Source organism: Scardinius erythrophthalmus (assembly GCF_964197995.2).
Source record: "Scardinius erythrophthalmus genome assembly, chromosome: 14".
NCBI lineage: Eukaryota > Metazoa > Chordata > Actinopteri > Cypriniformes > Leuciscidae > Scardinius > Scardinius erythrophthalmus.
Window position 1 is genome coordinate 33,308,568 of NC_138234.1, and position 16,330 is coordinate 33,324,897.

The 16,330-nt window shown below is 37.6% G+C and overlaps 1 protein-coding gene across 1 annotated transcript in view; it reads right to left on the reverse strand.

Moving 5' to 3' along the window:
- Positions 1-366: 366 nt before the first annotated feature.
- The window catches only part of slit1b (slit homolog 1b), a 52,512-nt gene continuing 36,548 nt past the window's right edge, over positions 367-16,330 (reverse strand). Inside the window, exons 28-37 of the mRNA XM_081384299.1 lie at positions 14,041-14,135; positions 13,825-13,964; positions 13,620-13,716; positions 8,015-8,152; positions 6,075-6,303; positions 5,054-5,184; positions 4,819-4,973; positions 4,437-4,737; positions 2,750-2,949; positions 367-1,367 (exon numbers count right to left, since the gene is read on the reverse strand). Of these exons, the coding sequence (XP_081240425.1) occupies positions 1,123-1,367; positions 2,750-2,949; positions 4,437-4,737; positions 4,819-4,973; positions 5,054-5,184; positions 6,075-6,303; positions 8,015-8,152; positions 13,620-13,716; positions 13,825-13,964; positions 14,041-14,135 (1,731 nt within the window). The 3' untranslated portion in view covers positions 367-1,122. The remainder of the gene's footprint in view (positions 1,368-2,749; positions 2,950-4,436; positions 4,738-4,818; positions 4,974-5,053; positions 5,185-6,074; positions 6,304-8,014; positions 8,153-13,619; positions 13,717-13,824; positions 13,965-14,040; positions 14,136-16,330) is intronic.

Consider the following 16,330-nt stretch of genomic DNA (forward strand, 5'->3'; position numbering starts at 1 on the left):
TAAGCGAGATTTCAATCCGAAGGAATTAAGCGAGCATGTTCAGCTCAAAGGGACTACAAACGGCACAGGGAATAAGTGTACATCAATACATCACTTCACGTGACGTGGAGAGGGAAATTTACACACCTTTTATCAGGCATCGCTACCACAAATAAGTTTGAATAAAATAAACGCGATGAAACGGTGTTGACGCACGTTCCGACCATCCGACGTGTGGTTTGAATGCGAATGTTCGCGGGTAGAAAAGGGCGCGAAATTCGACAGAGCACTTGCAAATGGAACTATCATGATTACGCGGGTTATTTTTATATTAAACATCCCAACATGGGATCCAAACATGAGAAAATCTTTCGATTAAACCATATTCTATAAATGATCGTTTTATTAGTGTATTAGTGGTGGCCATTTACAGTAGGCTAGTATGCCATCACACCACAACTCAGGTTTTGCCTTTGTGATGATGTTGTAGACTAGACGTATATAATAGACATATAAACTAGCCAATTATTTAAAACATAACCCAGTGCATTATTGCTAATATTAATATTTTTGAACGAAACACTCTAAATAAAAATGTGATGAAATCACTTCAACAGTCCTAAGAAACAAAAAGGCTTGGTTTTACTTGACAGTGTGTTTTAAAGAGGTTCAAAACTCTTTAATGAAATAAATAGAAAAACTTGCACACAAAAACACTGCATTAAATGAAAAGAAAAAGCAGCCTCAACTACATTATCAAACAAATGTGGGTAGAAAACAGACTAAAAGGTAAAAAATTGTACATCACCAATTTTGGTGTTCAACATACAAAAATACTATATGGAAATTAAAAACCGTATATATTACAATCAAAATTAATGTTAAACAAATATTTTACAATTATATTAAATACTATAAATCCTGTATAACATGCTGTTTGTTAAACTGTATTCTTAATCCAATTGTTAGATTTTTACTTTCAATAATTCTGACTGCACAACTCAGAAGAAAATGCCCATAATTCATCATTCACATGCAAGAGTTATATTTTCTTAAACAGATGTTATGCTCCATGGTACACAGAGACAAATGCACGCTATTTTTTTCCCCCAACGTCTTCCGTCTGTTTCTAATCTTTAATGACTACACACACTTTCCACAGCTGCATTCGACTGTCTTTTCCACATCCTGTGAGAAGGAACTGCCATCGTCACACTGGAAGCTGTAGCGTCTGCGTCGTACCCTGGATCCGCTACAGCAGAAGCCCGTATCCGACCCGCACCCGCCGCTACACTCCACCCAGGACAACGGCTGCGTGCTCCGGCACTGGACCTCGCCGCGCCGAACCCGATGGAAGTCCCGTACGGACTCGCCTTGGCAAGGAGCCACTGGAAGCAGAGTGTATATTCAAATAATGTCATTATCAGTGTTGGGGGTAACTCATCATTACAAGTAACATGAGTTACGTAATCAGATTACTTTTTCAAGTAACTACTTAAGTAACGCATTACTTTTAAAATTTACAACAACATTTCTGAGTTACTTTGTTTTCCCATTTATTGACTGACAGCTCTCCTGTCCACAAATCGAAGTGCAGAGGCGTTGTGTGTAAACATGATGGGTATTGTAGTTCTAGACTAAATGTGAGCGTGCATTTACTCATCTCACTTGCACAAAAAAAAGATTCAATATTCAATATTCAAAATCAGTGAAATGCATAATCAGAACAGGGCTACCAACTCAACTCACGCAATTGACACTTTTCACATGCTCTCACGCCACACATCCATTTTCTCACGCTCAGAAAAACTGCGGAGCTACGAGGTAACCTACTTTAAATATTAAACTAATTCTCAGCTCTTAGATTTCGTCAATTTTATTAGGAAATTCAGACAAAAATACGTTTGGCGCTTGTAAATGTGACGTGACAGATCGCTGAGCGCCTCAGTTCAAGTGCACGTGAACTGATCATCTGTTACTTTTTTATTTAAAGATGCAGTACAACTTACCGAAAGTATACATAATATCGACCAATTAGTGTTTTTCAACCACGGAAAGAGGTCAATATAACAGCAGGAGAACAATTATGTCACATAACGACGTTACATTTACCTCAGGAAAAGCCATTTAATGACCATAGCATGTTAATTGAATAGAAAAAATAGCTAGAGACGAGATTGTGCTGAGCACTATATAACATATTTATTATATTTTTACTTATGTCATTAAATAATTTTTGCAAACCTCCAATAACGATATTATGTTAAATGAAACATATATTTTTATGCATTTAATCTCACTTTATTGACCAATGTACTTGCTTCTAACCTTCGATGATTCAGTTAAACCATAAGCAAAAATGACGTTTTAGATTTTTTTACTTATGTTGTTTTTATTGGTAAACTAAGTGTTAAACTTTCTTCTCCTGCATCCTATTCTTCCGTTATCCAGAACTGCAGCACTTGAGTTGCGCCCTCTACTGTACACGCATGAATTTGCATTTCCTTTTAGCCTGAAGCTTATTATTGCACTTTTTGTGTGAAAGGGTCTTTACATTTGCATCAAAATATAACTTTTTTGTTATAAAAAAACAAGCCCAGCCCAGGTGAAAAGTAGTAACGCAAAAAATTACTTTTCTAAAAAGTAACTAACGCAATTAGTTACTTTTTAAGAGAGTAACGCAATATTGTAATGCATTACTTTTCAAAGTAACTTTCCCCAACACTGATTATGATGATGGTTTGTTGTGTAAATAAGCAGCGTAACTTACCAATGTCACACAGCTGGCCGCTGTAACCGCTGTCGCAAACGCACTGCGCCTGCCCCGCCTGTGACACCTCGCAGAAGCCGTGTTGGCATGAGAGCGCGGCACAAGCGTGCTGTTGACTGCACAGCGGGCCGAGGAAACCGTCCACACACTCGCAGCGATACGACTGCAGGTCCACCGGGACACAGGTGCCGTGAACACACCTAACAGGAGGGGAGAGAGGGACTTAGCATGGTTACAAACTGCATACGAGTGAAAGTGGTACTACGGTGATTAATGTCATATTAATGGATTATTTTACCAAAGGTATTTGTTTACATTTCTGTAGCTCAAACAGTTTGAAAACGCATCTTTTTCTCTCCATTTTGGCCGTCCATCCACACCGAGACAGCGGTTTGGTCAACGAATACGAAGCTTTTTGAAAATGCTCTCTGAAGTAGACAGCACACGTACATCACGGAGATGTCTATTTGATGCACGTGTTTACATCATGAAGACGTTTTTTTAAGAGTGTTTGCTCATCTCCGATACGTCTATAGGACGTGTCCTGTCAGATGTCAAATAGACGTTTAGAAAATGTCTTTTAGATGTTTATGATTTAGAATGTATGCAAAACTGATGATCAGATGTTAGTAAACGGCAGATGCTTTCCAGATGAAGTGATCTTCAACAGACATCTTGCAGACGTACGTGTTCTTTTTAAAGACGCATTTATCGTGTTGTAGTGTGGACTGAAAATGGAGGCTTTCGAGAGTGTTGGTCAAGTCGGCGGTTTTTCCTGCAGAATTGGGCTTGATTTCTTGATTTTTACCCCTGTTCATATGATTTCAGTGCTCCAACAACCTCAAAACACCTCCCAGACATACAAATTCAACGGAAAAGCATAATATTTAAAATAAAAAATATAGATTTACATATTTTATATAAAATACATAACATTTTTTTTTTATCTATAAAATATTTGTACCTAAATTTTCATTAAACATGTCTGATATTATATATAATCACTTTAAATATATTATATTATATTATATTATATTATATTATATTATATTATATTATATTATATTATATTATATTATATTATATTATATTATATTTAGTGCTGGGCAACAATTTATCGCATCCAAAATAAGTTTCTATATAAAATATTTATATATAATACAAATTATGTATGTACGTATATATATATATATATATATATATATATATATATATATATATATATAAATATAAAATATTTATATATATATATATATATATATATATATATATATATATATATATATACACACACACAGTATATACATGCAAATATTTCTTAAATGTATACATGCATGTGTGTGTATTTATATATACACAATAATTATACATAGTACACGCATATATATTATGTAAACACAAACTTTTATTTTGGATGCAATTAATCGTTGCCCAGCACTTTTTATATTATATTATATTATATTATATTATATTATATTATATTATATTATATTATATTATATTATATTATATTATATTATATTAGAAAGAATATATTTCTAGGCTAATAATATATAATTTATAATTTAATATATAATATATAATATTAGGCAGATATATAATTTAGGCTTTAACCTTGACCGCTAATTTAAAATGATTGTATAACATGATTAATGTGAGACGTGCACATGAAGGCACGAGTACTGACTTGTTCTTCTGGCAGGGGTTGGTGGCGGCCGCCAGCAGGGGCTGATCGCAGTGCGGGCCGCCCCATCCCGGCTGACAGTGGCACACGGGCCCGACGCCAGAGTCCGGCTCACACACGCCGTTCCCGCATCGCAGATCCTGACAGGCCGCGCACCCCGGCACCACTCCGGGCTTCATCTGGGTGTGTGTGAAGTCCTGCAGCTCGTTGTTAATGTACAGGTTACGAATGCAGCCTTGAAAACTGGATCCGTTAAGAGGCGGCCACTGGTTAAAAGACAGAGACTGCGCATTTTCAGGCATACCTGATGGGAAAAAAAAACATGCATTTAGAGATGAAAGAAGGGAATATGGCCAGCATGCATGGGTATGGATGAAGATCTTACCCCCTACGTATAGTGGGGCGTCTCTGGTGAGGGGTTGGACGTGTCCCAAGCTGTCCAGAGTAGTAGGAAGCCCTCCATCAACTGAAAGGTTGACCATCTGGTCATAAGTGACCAATTCAACGGTATGAAACTGTCCGTCATTCACTATTTCAGAGCTGTGGAAACAGGTCAGTGAGGCAGTGAGTTACACCAGAGATTTTCTTATATTAAAACATGAGCTTGGTCTTTATTGCACCTGTAAATGGTGCTACCCGACTGACTTCCAGCATCATAGGTGACTTTGACATGTCCCTCATGCAACTGTACAGCGATGTGGTCATTGACGCCGTTGTAGAGAAGAATCCCATTGTCCTCAGCTGTGGAGACCTGAGAGAGAGAGTTTTATGAGTGTCGGCGCAATAAACACCAACGTTTGACACCAAATGCACCTTTTTTGTTTCAAATATTCTAAGTACACTACTATTTAAAAGCTTACAGTTTCATATTTTTAAAAATATGTTTTTAACAGACTGCATTTATTTGAAATGCAGTAAAAACAGTAATACTGTGAAATATTATTACAATTAAAATGTCTATGTGAATATTTAGTGAAGTGTAATTTTTTCCTGTGATCAAAGCTGAATTTTCAGCATCATTAGTGCAATCTTCAGTGTCACATGATCCTTCAGAAATCATTCTAATATGATTTTCTATTTACTTTGTATATTTATTAATTTGATCTGTTTTAAATATTTATTTACTTACATGTTGTTTATGTATTTGCAATGTTTATTCATTTACATATTGATTTACATATTTATTTATTTATTTGCATCTATTTTAAATATTTATGTATTTATTTACATGTTTATTTATTGCATATATTAGCAATATTTATTTATTTACTTGCCATATTTATTTATTTGTTTGCATATTTTTGCTATATTTATTTATTTATTTACATATATATATTATTAAATATAAATTTATGTGCATAGATTTACAATATTTATATATATTTGTTTCTTTATAGACGTGTCATGTCATTTACACAGTATGGCAACTGCTGGAAACACATGACAACAAGAATTTTTAATTCATGCACAGCCAACAAAGTAGATGCTACTGTCATGACAACAGCAAAGTTTAAGATGCAGGGCAAGAAAGGTGGTCTGAGATATTAATTTAGTCATTAATTCCTGCCACAAGAATAGCACATTCATTTATTTTCACAATGATCGAATGATCTCTGTTATGTAATGAACGGTTAGCTGTACCTGTAGAGTGATGTTGGTCTGAGGCCAGTTTTTGACGTCGCTGAGCAGCAGGTACGAATCTCTGTCGATGAAGTTAACGCTGAGGAGCTTCTCACAGCTCGGGCCCCCGAATCCAGAGAGACACTGACACACTGCAGTACCGTCACTCTCCACACAGGGGGCGCCGTTCTCACAGAGCAACAACTCACAGCCGGAGGGGGGAGAGAGAGACGCCTCGCATAACCGACCACTGCAACCAAACACTCACTGTTTGAGTCACTCAGACCACAGAGAACACACAGCACAGAAATCACAGCTCCACTGACGTGATGAAGAAAGGGGAAAATCTCTCAAAACAACAGTCTGCAAGTTCTTAGAAATTCACTTTATGTTCATACTGGTTTCATACAGTTTTGAAAACGTTTGTAGCATTTTGAGACAAGGTTTCATTTAAATACTCTAAAACTGTCATATGGTGTAACCGTCGAGTAAAAAATAATAACACATTTTACTGAATACACGTATTAAAATGTAATCATTTATGTTGGAAAAGTTTTTGCATATATTTTTCAATGTAATGGACCAAATGCATGGGTGTATTTTGCCATTTTTGGAAGATGTTTTGCATGAAAAGCACTATCTTGTTAATATATAATGTTTTTGGTCTGCCCAGTTTTTGATAAGGACAAAATTTGAAGGACTTATTTTGTAAGATTGACCCAATTTTTATCACAAGTACATTGGAAAAATCTTGTATACAATAGAGTTATATATTCATCATTCTCAGTCTTTTTTCAGTTGATCAAATGTTTGTATTGTTTGTTGAATCAGTCTGTGAAGCTGTTATGGCAATACATTTAAATCCAACCAAAGAGTCACACCTCATGACATTATACAACATGAATTCATCTTATTTGTCATAAAACGTCAAATTATCAGATATTTAATTTTTATTCCCTGCATGTTTCTGAATGTTGGTCACATGACTTTGAGTTAAAAAATAAAATAAAATAATAATAATAATAATAAATAATAATAATATATATATATATATATATAATTATTATTATTTTATTTTTTAAGTCTACAAATTAATCATATTTATCATATTTTATATTTATATTTAATCATATTTAATTATCATATTTTAACAAATTAGAAATAATATTAAAAGATTATAACAAACTATTTAAGGTTTTCTTCAAGAATTTTGTTCTTTATTATGATATCAGGACAGTTATACCACTGTGATGCTTTTTTTGCTGCCCAAAAAAAAAATATATAAAAAAATATATATATATACAGTGCAATGCATAAGTGAATACACCCATGCTAAAGTTGACTAAAAAGAGGAATAAAAAATCATATTTTGGAAATTGAACTTAATGCCTTAATTTAAAACATTAGGAAAAATCCAACCTTTAAGGACACCAATTTTCTTTGTGAATGAATAATGTATCGTAAATAAATAAATGTTCTTCCTTAAAATACAGGGTGCATAAGTGAGTACACCCCTATGTTAAATTCCCATAGAGGCAGGCAGATTTTATTTTTAAGAATGATTTTTTATTCCTCTTTTTAGTCAACTTTAGCATGGATGTATTCACTTATGCATTGCACTGTATATATATATATATAAAAAATCTATATAGAATCCTGCAGTAATGTGGATAACATTTGTAGCATTATTTTATATATATTTTTTTAATATTATTTTATAAAATATCTATTGAATATTTTTATATGAAATAGAAACAAATATATTATAACATAATATTATATTTATATTTACATAATATATATATATATATATAAAAATATAAAACATTATGTTATCTATTAACGTTTTTATATTATACATTTTGTATTAGTCTTTCATATGACGTAACCAGGGCAATAAAATTAAACTGGTTATATAAGATAATTTCCATCATTACACAGTATATCAGGTGTTGACTCACCTGTAACCTTGTGGACAGACGCATGTATATCCCGCCACATGATCCACACACCGTGCACCGTTCTGGCAGTAATGCCCCTCGCATTCATTAAAATCTATACTGCAGTCATCACCCACAAAACCAGGCGGACAGATGCATCTAAACACACAAACACACATTGTTTTCATTAAAGGTCATAAATGCCATTTATTTCATTATTTGAATGACCTTAAAATTATGCTTTTCAGCTGAAAGGACTATTCACACCAACAGCAAATATTTGCTAAACAGGATTTTGAATAGAAATTACACATTCCTATGGAGCTATTCAAATGGAGGAGGAAAATTAAAATTCATTGGGTGAAAGAAAGGTTTTTTTTCATATTCATGTTTTTTTTTCATCAAAATAATTTTCTCCTCACTTTAAAAAGTTGATAAAAAGCTATTTAGTTTGCTCTCCTAAATACTTAATTATATGATTGTATTCATACACTGCCATTCAAAAGCTTGGGGTCAGTAAGTTATTTTTTTTAAATAAAAAAACTAATATTTTTATTCATCAAGGATGCATTAAATTGATCAAAACTAACAGTAAAGACATTAATCATGTTACAAAAGATTTCTATTTCAAATAAATGTTGTTCTTTTAACCCTTAAATGCATTCCTCGGGTCTTTAGTGACCCATGGACATCATTCCCTACCCTCCTCCTCAAGTTAGACATCAACCTTCTTAGTATTCCTCAATCAATTCATTATAAACAATATAACAAGAAAAAAATTATAAAAGAATGCCGTTTTCCAATTCATTTTTTGTAAAAAGAAAATCGTACAGGGTCACTGACGACCCGAGGTGTGTAACAGTGCAAGTATATTTTTTCTGCACAACAATAATTTAATCTTTGATGACTAAATTAATCTTTATTTCACAAAGTGGCAATGTGTGATACACAATGATGAATGTCTAGGTTACTAATGTAACCCCGTTCCCTGAAAGAGTGAACAGAGGCGATGTAAACTGATGAATAGGGATCTCACATTAGAGCCCAATCACCTTTGAGTGTAACAAAACAAGCTAATGGACATTGGCAAGTGAGATTTGCTTCGCGAACCCCGCCCAGCAAAGGGAAGCGCGGTGCGCTCGCTCAGTTAAGTTTTGCGCTGAGGAGCCGAGGCGGTGTGTCCCGGCCATTCAGCGGTGGCACAGGAATCGTGGCAATGACGTCCTTCAGGGAATGGGGTTACATTAGTAACATAGATGTTCCCTATCAGTCAGTCACGTTAGACGTTAGGCTCGCCAATAGGGAAGCCATACCGTGGAAGAATACACATGTGGGATTGCCCATAGGGGAGGAACTCCAAACAGGGTTCGCCAGGTGGGAAACTCACCTGTGGAGCAAATAGCACACCTATCCGATTCTAAGAGGGAAGTTGCGCTGCAAGTGAGACACCGAGCAGGTCCTCAGTGTTACTGACTATTTGTAGCAGGTACACAATAGGACACAGGCTCTACACAGAGATTGTAAAACCTTGCAAACTTGTTAGGTGTCGCCCAGCCCACAGCTCTACAAATGTCTGCCAGGGAGGTGCCAAAGCCAAAGCCCAGGAGGAGGCAACGCTCCAAATGGATTGAGCTCTCACCCCAATGGAGGCATGGGTGGTCCTGATTCACCAAGACATCCACTAACCAGTGGGTTAACCTCTGCTTGGAGACAGTCTTTCCCTTCTGCTGGCACCCCTCGGGAACCTGCTGATCAGGTCGTGCTTTCCCACAGACTTGCACAACATACACTTTGAGGGTGGAGGGAGACTTCTTGCAGGAAGGAAAGCACTGATCTGATTGGGCACTTCTGGGGTCTTCTCGGTGAGAACACCACCACTCAATGAACAGGTTCCACTTCAGAGCGGTAACAGCACCTTGTAGAGGATGCTCTCGCTGAAGTGATAGTGTCTACCACCGTTGGGGGTAGGTCACCTAAATTCCTCACCTCCACACGTGGAGGATCCAGAGGTCAGGTGCCAGGTGCCATAAGGTGCCCCATCTGGAGAGCGTCTTCCGGGTTTATAGATCACTCGTACCAATGATTGCAGAGCAGAAATGACGAAACGCTCTGCCCCGAATAGACAGTCAATAGACACTTGCCAGTGTCTATTGGCTCGTTTTGTTAAACTCCAAGGTGACTGGTTCTCAGGCAAGATCCCAATTCGTCAGTTCATTTCTGACGTGACTGATTAATAGGGAAGTGACATTTCACTCATAGTTACCGCAGGCACAAAACAAAAGAAAAAGTAGTATGATCAGCAAAACTTGAAATGGCTCAGCGATTTACTGCAGAGCAAGTCGTGAACGCAATAAAAAATTTGTGTCACTGTCACTTGATGGTGAATCAAAATACTGATTTTGAAAATGTTGAAAATGATAGTTTTGAGAATATGTCTGAGATGGTGAATATGAGCCAGATGCTGAACATACTGGGGAAATGAGCTCTGACGAGGACAGTGATGATGGTATGAAACATCTGCTCAAACTGAACCATTCCAAGCTCCAATTGTTCCTTTAATTTCAGGAGAGTTTTATATTATCGTGACAGGTAGAGATCCATCCATGTAAGATATAGACCTGGGTCGCTAAAGCCCTGAAAATGTAATAATGATTGGTAAAACATGCATGCATTTAAGGGTTAAACGTTCTATTCATGTTTTCAACATCGATAATAATCAGAAACGTTTCTTGAGCAGCAAATCAGCGTAGTCGACAAGTTGGGGGGGACAGAGGCGGATGTGAAGGTGCGGATTGGAAAGGCAAGGGCAGCTTTCCACCAGCTGAAGAAAGTCTGGGGATCCTCTGAGCTGCCTAGGAACACCAAGATCAGGATCTTTAACGCCATGATAAAGCCTATTCTACTGTACGGTGCAGAGACCTGGAGAACAACAGTCACTACCATGAAGAAAATCCAGTCCTTTATTAACACCTGTCTCAGACGAATCCTAAGGGTACGCTGGCCGAACACCATCAGTAACCTGGAGCTGTGGCAGCGAACAGGACAGCAGCCTGGAAGAGAGGAAGAGATCCTCCTAAGACGCTGGAGATGGGTTGGCCATACCCTTCGCAAGCCTGCATCAAGCATAGCTAGACACGCCCTCTTTTGGAACCCACAAGGGAAAAGGAAGAGAGGTAGGCCAAGGAACAGCTGGCGCCGTGATCTGGATGCAGATGTGAAGAGGTCTGGCCACACATGGGGACAGTTAGAGAAGCTGGCCCAGGACCGGGACGACTGGAGAGCCCTTGTTCGTGGCCTATGCCCAAAGTTGGGCAGTAGGCGTAAGTAAAGTAAGTAAGTAAATCAGCGTATCAGAATTATTTCTAAATGTGTGATGAAGCTGAAAACTCAGCTTTACCTTCACAGGAATAAATGACATTTCACAATATATTCACAACGGAAACAGTAATTTTAAATTGTAAAGTTATTTTGCAATATTACTATTTTTATGCAGCCTTGGTGAGCAAAAAATAATACAGACCCGGAAGTGCATGTTTTTTATATATATACTATTAATTTATATGTTTTTTATCTTTTTTTTATATGCATTTTTATTATTTGTTTTTCCCAGCTGTCTGCAACCACATCAGAATTGGGTCGCAACCACTGATCTATATAATGACTGGATAGCTCATCACGTTCTAAACTGCCAGTAGGCAGTGAAGCCACCGGAAGTGTTCGAGCGGCCATCTTACGATTCCCTACCAGCAGAGGGCTCCAACGCCCGTTATACAGAGATTGGTAGCTCCGACGGCACTTTTAAGATGACCCGCTGTGCAGTAAACAAGTGTAAAACGACGTTCACAAAAGGATGTAGGAAAAACTGCCCAAAGGTTGTAATTCAAGCCCTATAAGTAATAATTTATATGCAAAATTGTCGCTATGCCCGTTTTGTTTTCTCCGAGGCAAGAATAATGCTGCTGCTGCTTCTTCAAAAACAACGATAAAACAGTCAACAGTAGCCTATAAGAAACCTCAGAGCAGCAATAATCACAATTACGATAAGTCTGCAATAGCGAAACCATTTGACAGCTTCAAAAGAGCTTCGTGCAGACTCCGTTTACCGTTACATTAAAGCCCCATTATGTAGGATTTCCATTTTGGTCAAACAACGACCCCTAGAGTCGCTGTGGACTACTTGTATTTAACGTTACTGTCGTAAATACCACTCACGCAGAGCAGTCTCTTCACTCACTGATCCTGAGCCTGATGCCCCTGTATACCGGTCCCTGTTCAGTCAGATAGAAGCTGTAACGAGTGGCAATAAGGTGTGTCCCCTTTAAGAGCTGCGCGCGCCCTGTTTAACTGCCTCGGCACGACTTTCACGAACTCTGACCTTTCCCGTGATCGCTATGGCAACGTAGAACAAGCCGGTATCGAACTTCCGGTTTACGTTAGCCTGAAGATACCGCTATCAGAGAGCCTCAACAAGCCCAAACAATTTGCTTGGATAATGAGGAGTAGAGCTTAGATCGGGCCCAAAAAAATCAAGCCCGACCCTACCTGAGCCCGTTGTGTCCGAGCCCGGCCCGACACATTAACTGTAATTATGAGCCGAGCCCAATTTAGACCCAATCATTTTTAATACGTGGGCCGTTATAACCAGGGGCGGCACCAGATAATTTTTTAACGTGTGCTATTATATATAAATACTTTTAATAAATGAGCAAAAATTGGCCACTTAATATTTAATATTCAATTATTTTATTTTATGTCCTAAACACTCGTTTTTTGGGGTCGAGAGCTAATAAAAACTTATTTCTGTTTTTTTTTTTAGCTTGTTTGCTGTACACCTTGTCACACAGCAGCTTTTAGGCATTTTTCTGTCTTTTGTTAGAAGCAAGAAATGACAAGGAGGCAGCCTCTCGCAATGCAAAGTCAATGGGGACGGTTGGTTTGTTTTCCCCCTGGGTGTGGGCGTGGCCTAAATGCGCTCTGTCTCGAACACACCGTAAGCGGATTGTTTCTGTTTGATGCTCATTCTTGTCCTATTTTTGTCTATCAAGTAATGCTGTGGACGGTAGAACGTGGTGTGACAGACAGTTGTAACTGTCTAAAATATAGGTCTGTAGCATTCACTATTTAATTAATATTATCAAACTGTTTTCTTACCTGTGAAGATAGCTCTTCGGTGAAGGCTGACTAGTTCTCGTACAGCTTTTTATTCCTTTTGCAAAGAAATTGCCGTTTTTTAATAAGCAGGAAAAATATCCCGACTTTAAACAAATACCCATTTAAATGCTTAGGATGTTTGCGTTGTGAGAATATACAGGGAGACTTTAGATTTAAAAACTGTGTCTCCTTAGGCAATGTTTTCTCAGTCAAATCATAAAATTTCCTATTGATTCAATAGGACGCGTGAGCTCACTAGGGAATACCAATATGGCGGCGCGGTGGCTTCACTGTTTATGACGTCATGAGCTATCCAGTCAGTCTGTATAGATCAGTGGTCGCAACCCAGAATTGGGATGCAACCATTTTTGGGTTGCAACCCAAGGTGATAACGTGTAATATTGCACACCATATTTACAATAACAATAAGCTAATAACAATAAGCTAAAAGCACAGCAGCACAACTACCACTTACTTCGGTCCTGTGACGGTCGGTATACAAGTAGAGCCGCGATGACAGGGATTCTGGCCAGGATAACACAGATCTTCCTCATACTCTTCACACTTTGGCCCTGTAATGCACATTCACACTTTCTTTACCAATCCAATCACATTCTATCTGCAAGGACAATCTGTCCATATGAATCACTGGGTCAGTATAAATCAATATCAGTATGTACCTGAGAAGGGGTGCGGACAGACGCAGGTGTAGTTTCCCACTCCGTCCACACAGATGGTGCCATTTTCACACTTGTTATCAACACAATCGTCAACATCCACCTCACAGAATTGACCGTCGTATCCCAGGGGACACATGCAACTAGACAGACGTGCAAAAGTCAACTTCATGTTTCTTGTTTTAATCGTCAACAGAATAACAAGGTGTGTGTTCTCACCTGAAGCCTTTTCTAGCCTCTTCGCTATAACAGGTGCCTCCATTTACACATGGACTGCATTCACAAGCGCTGACAGAGACCTCACAGTTTTTACCCTATAAATACCAACATGCAGCAGACAGACTTTTCAAGGAATGTTCTTATTAATGCTCTTTAACATCCAATGCAATTAAACACATATAGAATCTGTGGCATGTTGTAAGTTACTGCAAAAAAATAATTCCTACTTTAAAAAGAAAATGTTTTTGCAATAATATGCTTTCAATGGAAGTCTATAGGGCACAACATTCATATGGGGCATTTTTGGTGCTTATATTCTATAGAAATGTGTGCTGTTTTAGATATTTAATTGATTTGAGAAGTCTATGGGTTTAAGTAGTCCTGTGAGTGGGTTAACCGGCTTTATGTAGTTATTGTTAACTAAAATTGTTAAAAAAAAATGTTATTCATTGAAATAAGGCTGAAATAAAATATAAATACTAGTTTACTACTAACTTTTTGAAAAAAATTTCCACCATAAATTTAAACAAAACTGAAATAAAATAAATATAACGAAATATTAGAATTAAAACGTTAGAAAATTGACGCCTCACTATTGGCCGACGCTGGTCACATGACACATGCGTGTGATGCTGACGCAGCAGCCGACCAATCCACGACTTTCCCGAACTCTGACCTTTCCCGTGATCGCTATGGCAACGTAGAACAAGCCGGTAACGAACTTCCGGTTTACCTTAGCCTGAAGATACTGCTAACAGAAAGCCTCAACAAGCCCAAACAATTTGCTTGGATAATGAGGAGTAGAGCTTAGATCGGGCCCAAAAAATCAAGCCCGACCCTACCTGAGCCCGTTGTGTCCGAGCCCGGCCCGACACATTAACTGTAATTATGAGCCCGAGCCCAATTTAGACCCAATCATTTTTAATACGTGGGCCGTTATAACCAGGGGCGGTGCCAGATAATTTTTTAACGTGTGCTGAGGGGGTGCTATATATATTATATATATAAATACTTTTAATAAATGAGCAAAAATTGGCCACTTAATATTTAATATTCAATTATTTTAATGATCACAATTAAAGTATTAATTTTATTAAATTGAACAAGCACAACATTCGGCATTCAATCAAATATTATTAAAGATTTATTATTAATAATGTTATTTCAACACAATATCTCGTTATTTCGACATCAAATGTGTGCCGAGTGTGCGTGCAATAAGCAAGATGTGCATTTGTAAATCCGGTGACACGCGTGCATTGATTTTTATTAATAAACTAGTTTTTTCTGTCAGTGTCTGCTGCAAAGATGAAGATGATCATGGTGTTCACTTTTCATAATCAACATAGATGGAAAAAATTACATTATAATATTTGAACAAATATGTAACTAAATGCTCTTATTTAATGGCTACAACAAATATAGTAGGCCTACATACTCTCTATTTGTACAAATTGCTGCACATTCAAGTTAATTCTCGAATTAATTTTCACATTATTGAAAACAATAAACATAGCCTACCACTTAAAAATATATATACGGTTGTACTGCAGTTTTTTCTAAGTAGCGTTACAAGAAACACTCTTTCTGCGTAGATCGAGGTCCGTTTATGTTGGAAACAACTCCCATTCATAAAATCCTTCAGTTTTCGCGTGTTGTTTGTGCACCTGACAACGGTACACGTTGAGCCACAAGGAGCCATTGCTTATCTGTCAGCATTACTACTTGTCAGTAATCAGTTTCACCCGTTTGTACCGCGACGCGAGTATCCCTTGTGTGCAAGCTTCATTGAGCGTTACGCTGAACCGGAACTGAGATACCGGCAACAGGAAGTATCGAGTGTCATGGCGACGCCCATTAAGACTCGCAGGAAAGTTGTGGATAGTGAGGCAGCATTTTGAAAGAACCAGGAAGTGCTGCACTGTTTACACTATGTCAGCAGTGTCGGAGTTTGTTTGTGGCGCTCGGTGACTGGCGTCTGTCTAAAGCAGGGGTCGGCAACCCAAAATGTTGAAAGAGCCATACTGGACCAAAAAAAAAAAAAAAATCTGTATGGAGCCGCAAAAAATTAAAAGCCTTATAAGCCTTATAATGAAGGCAACACATGCTGCAAGTGTCTATATTAGCGTTATTAGCCCCCTAGTATCAAAATGATAAGTAGGCTACAAATACATAGTGAGCGTTCATGATTATGTTTATTTTCCCTGCAGCGCATCCTGGAGAGAATGACGCACCACGTGACTACTCTGCTGTACGATCGTGCTTTAAGTTTAACTTCCATTATAATTTT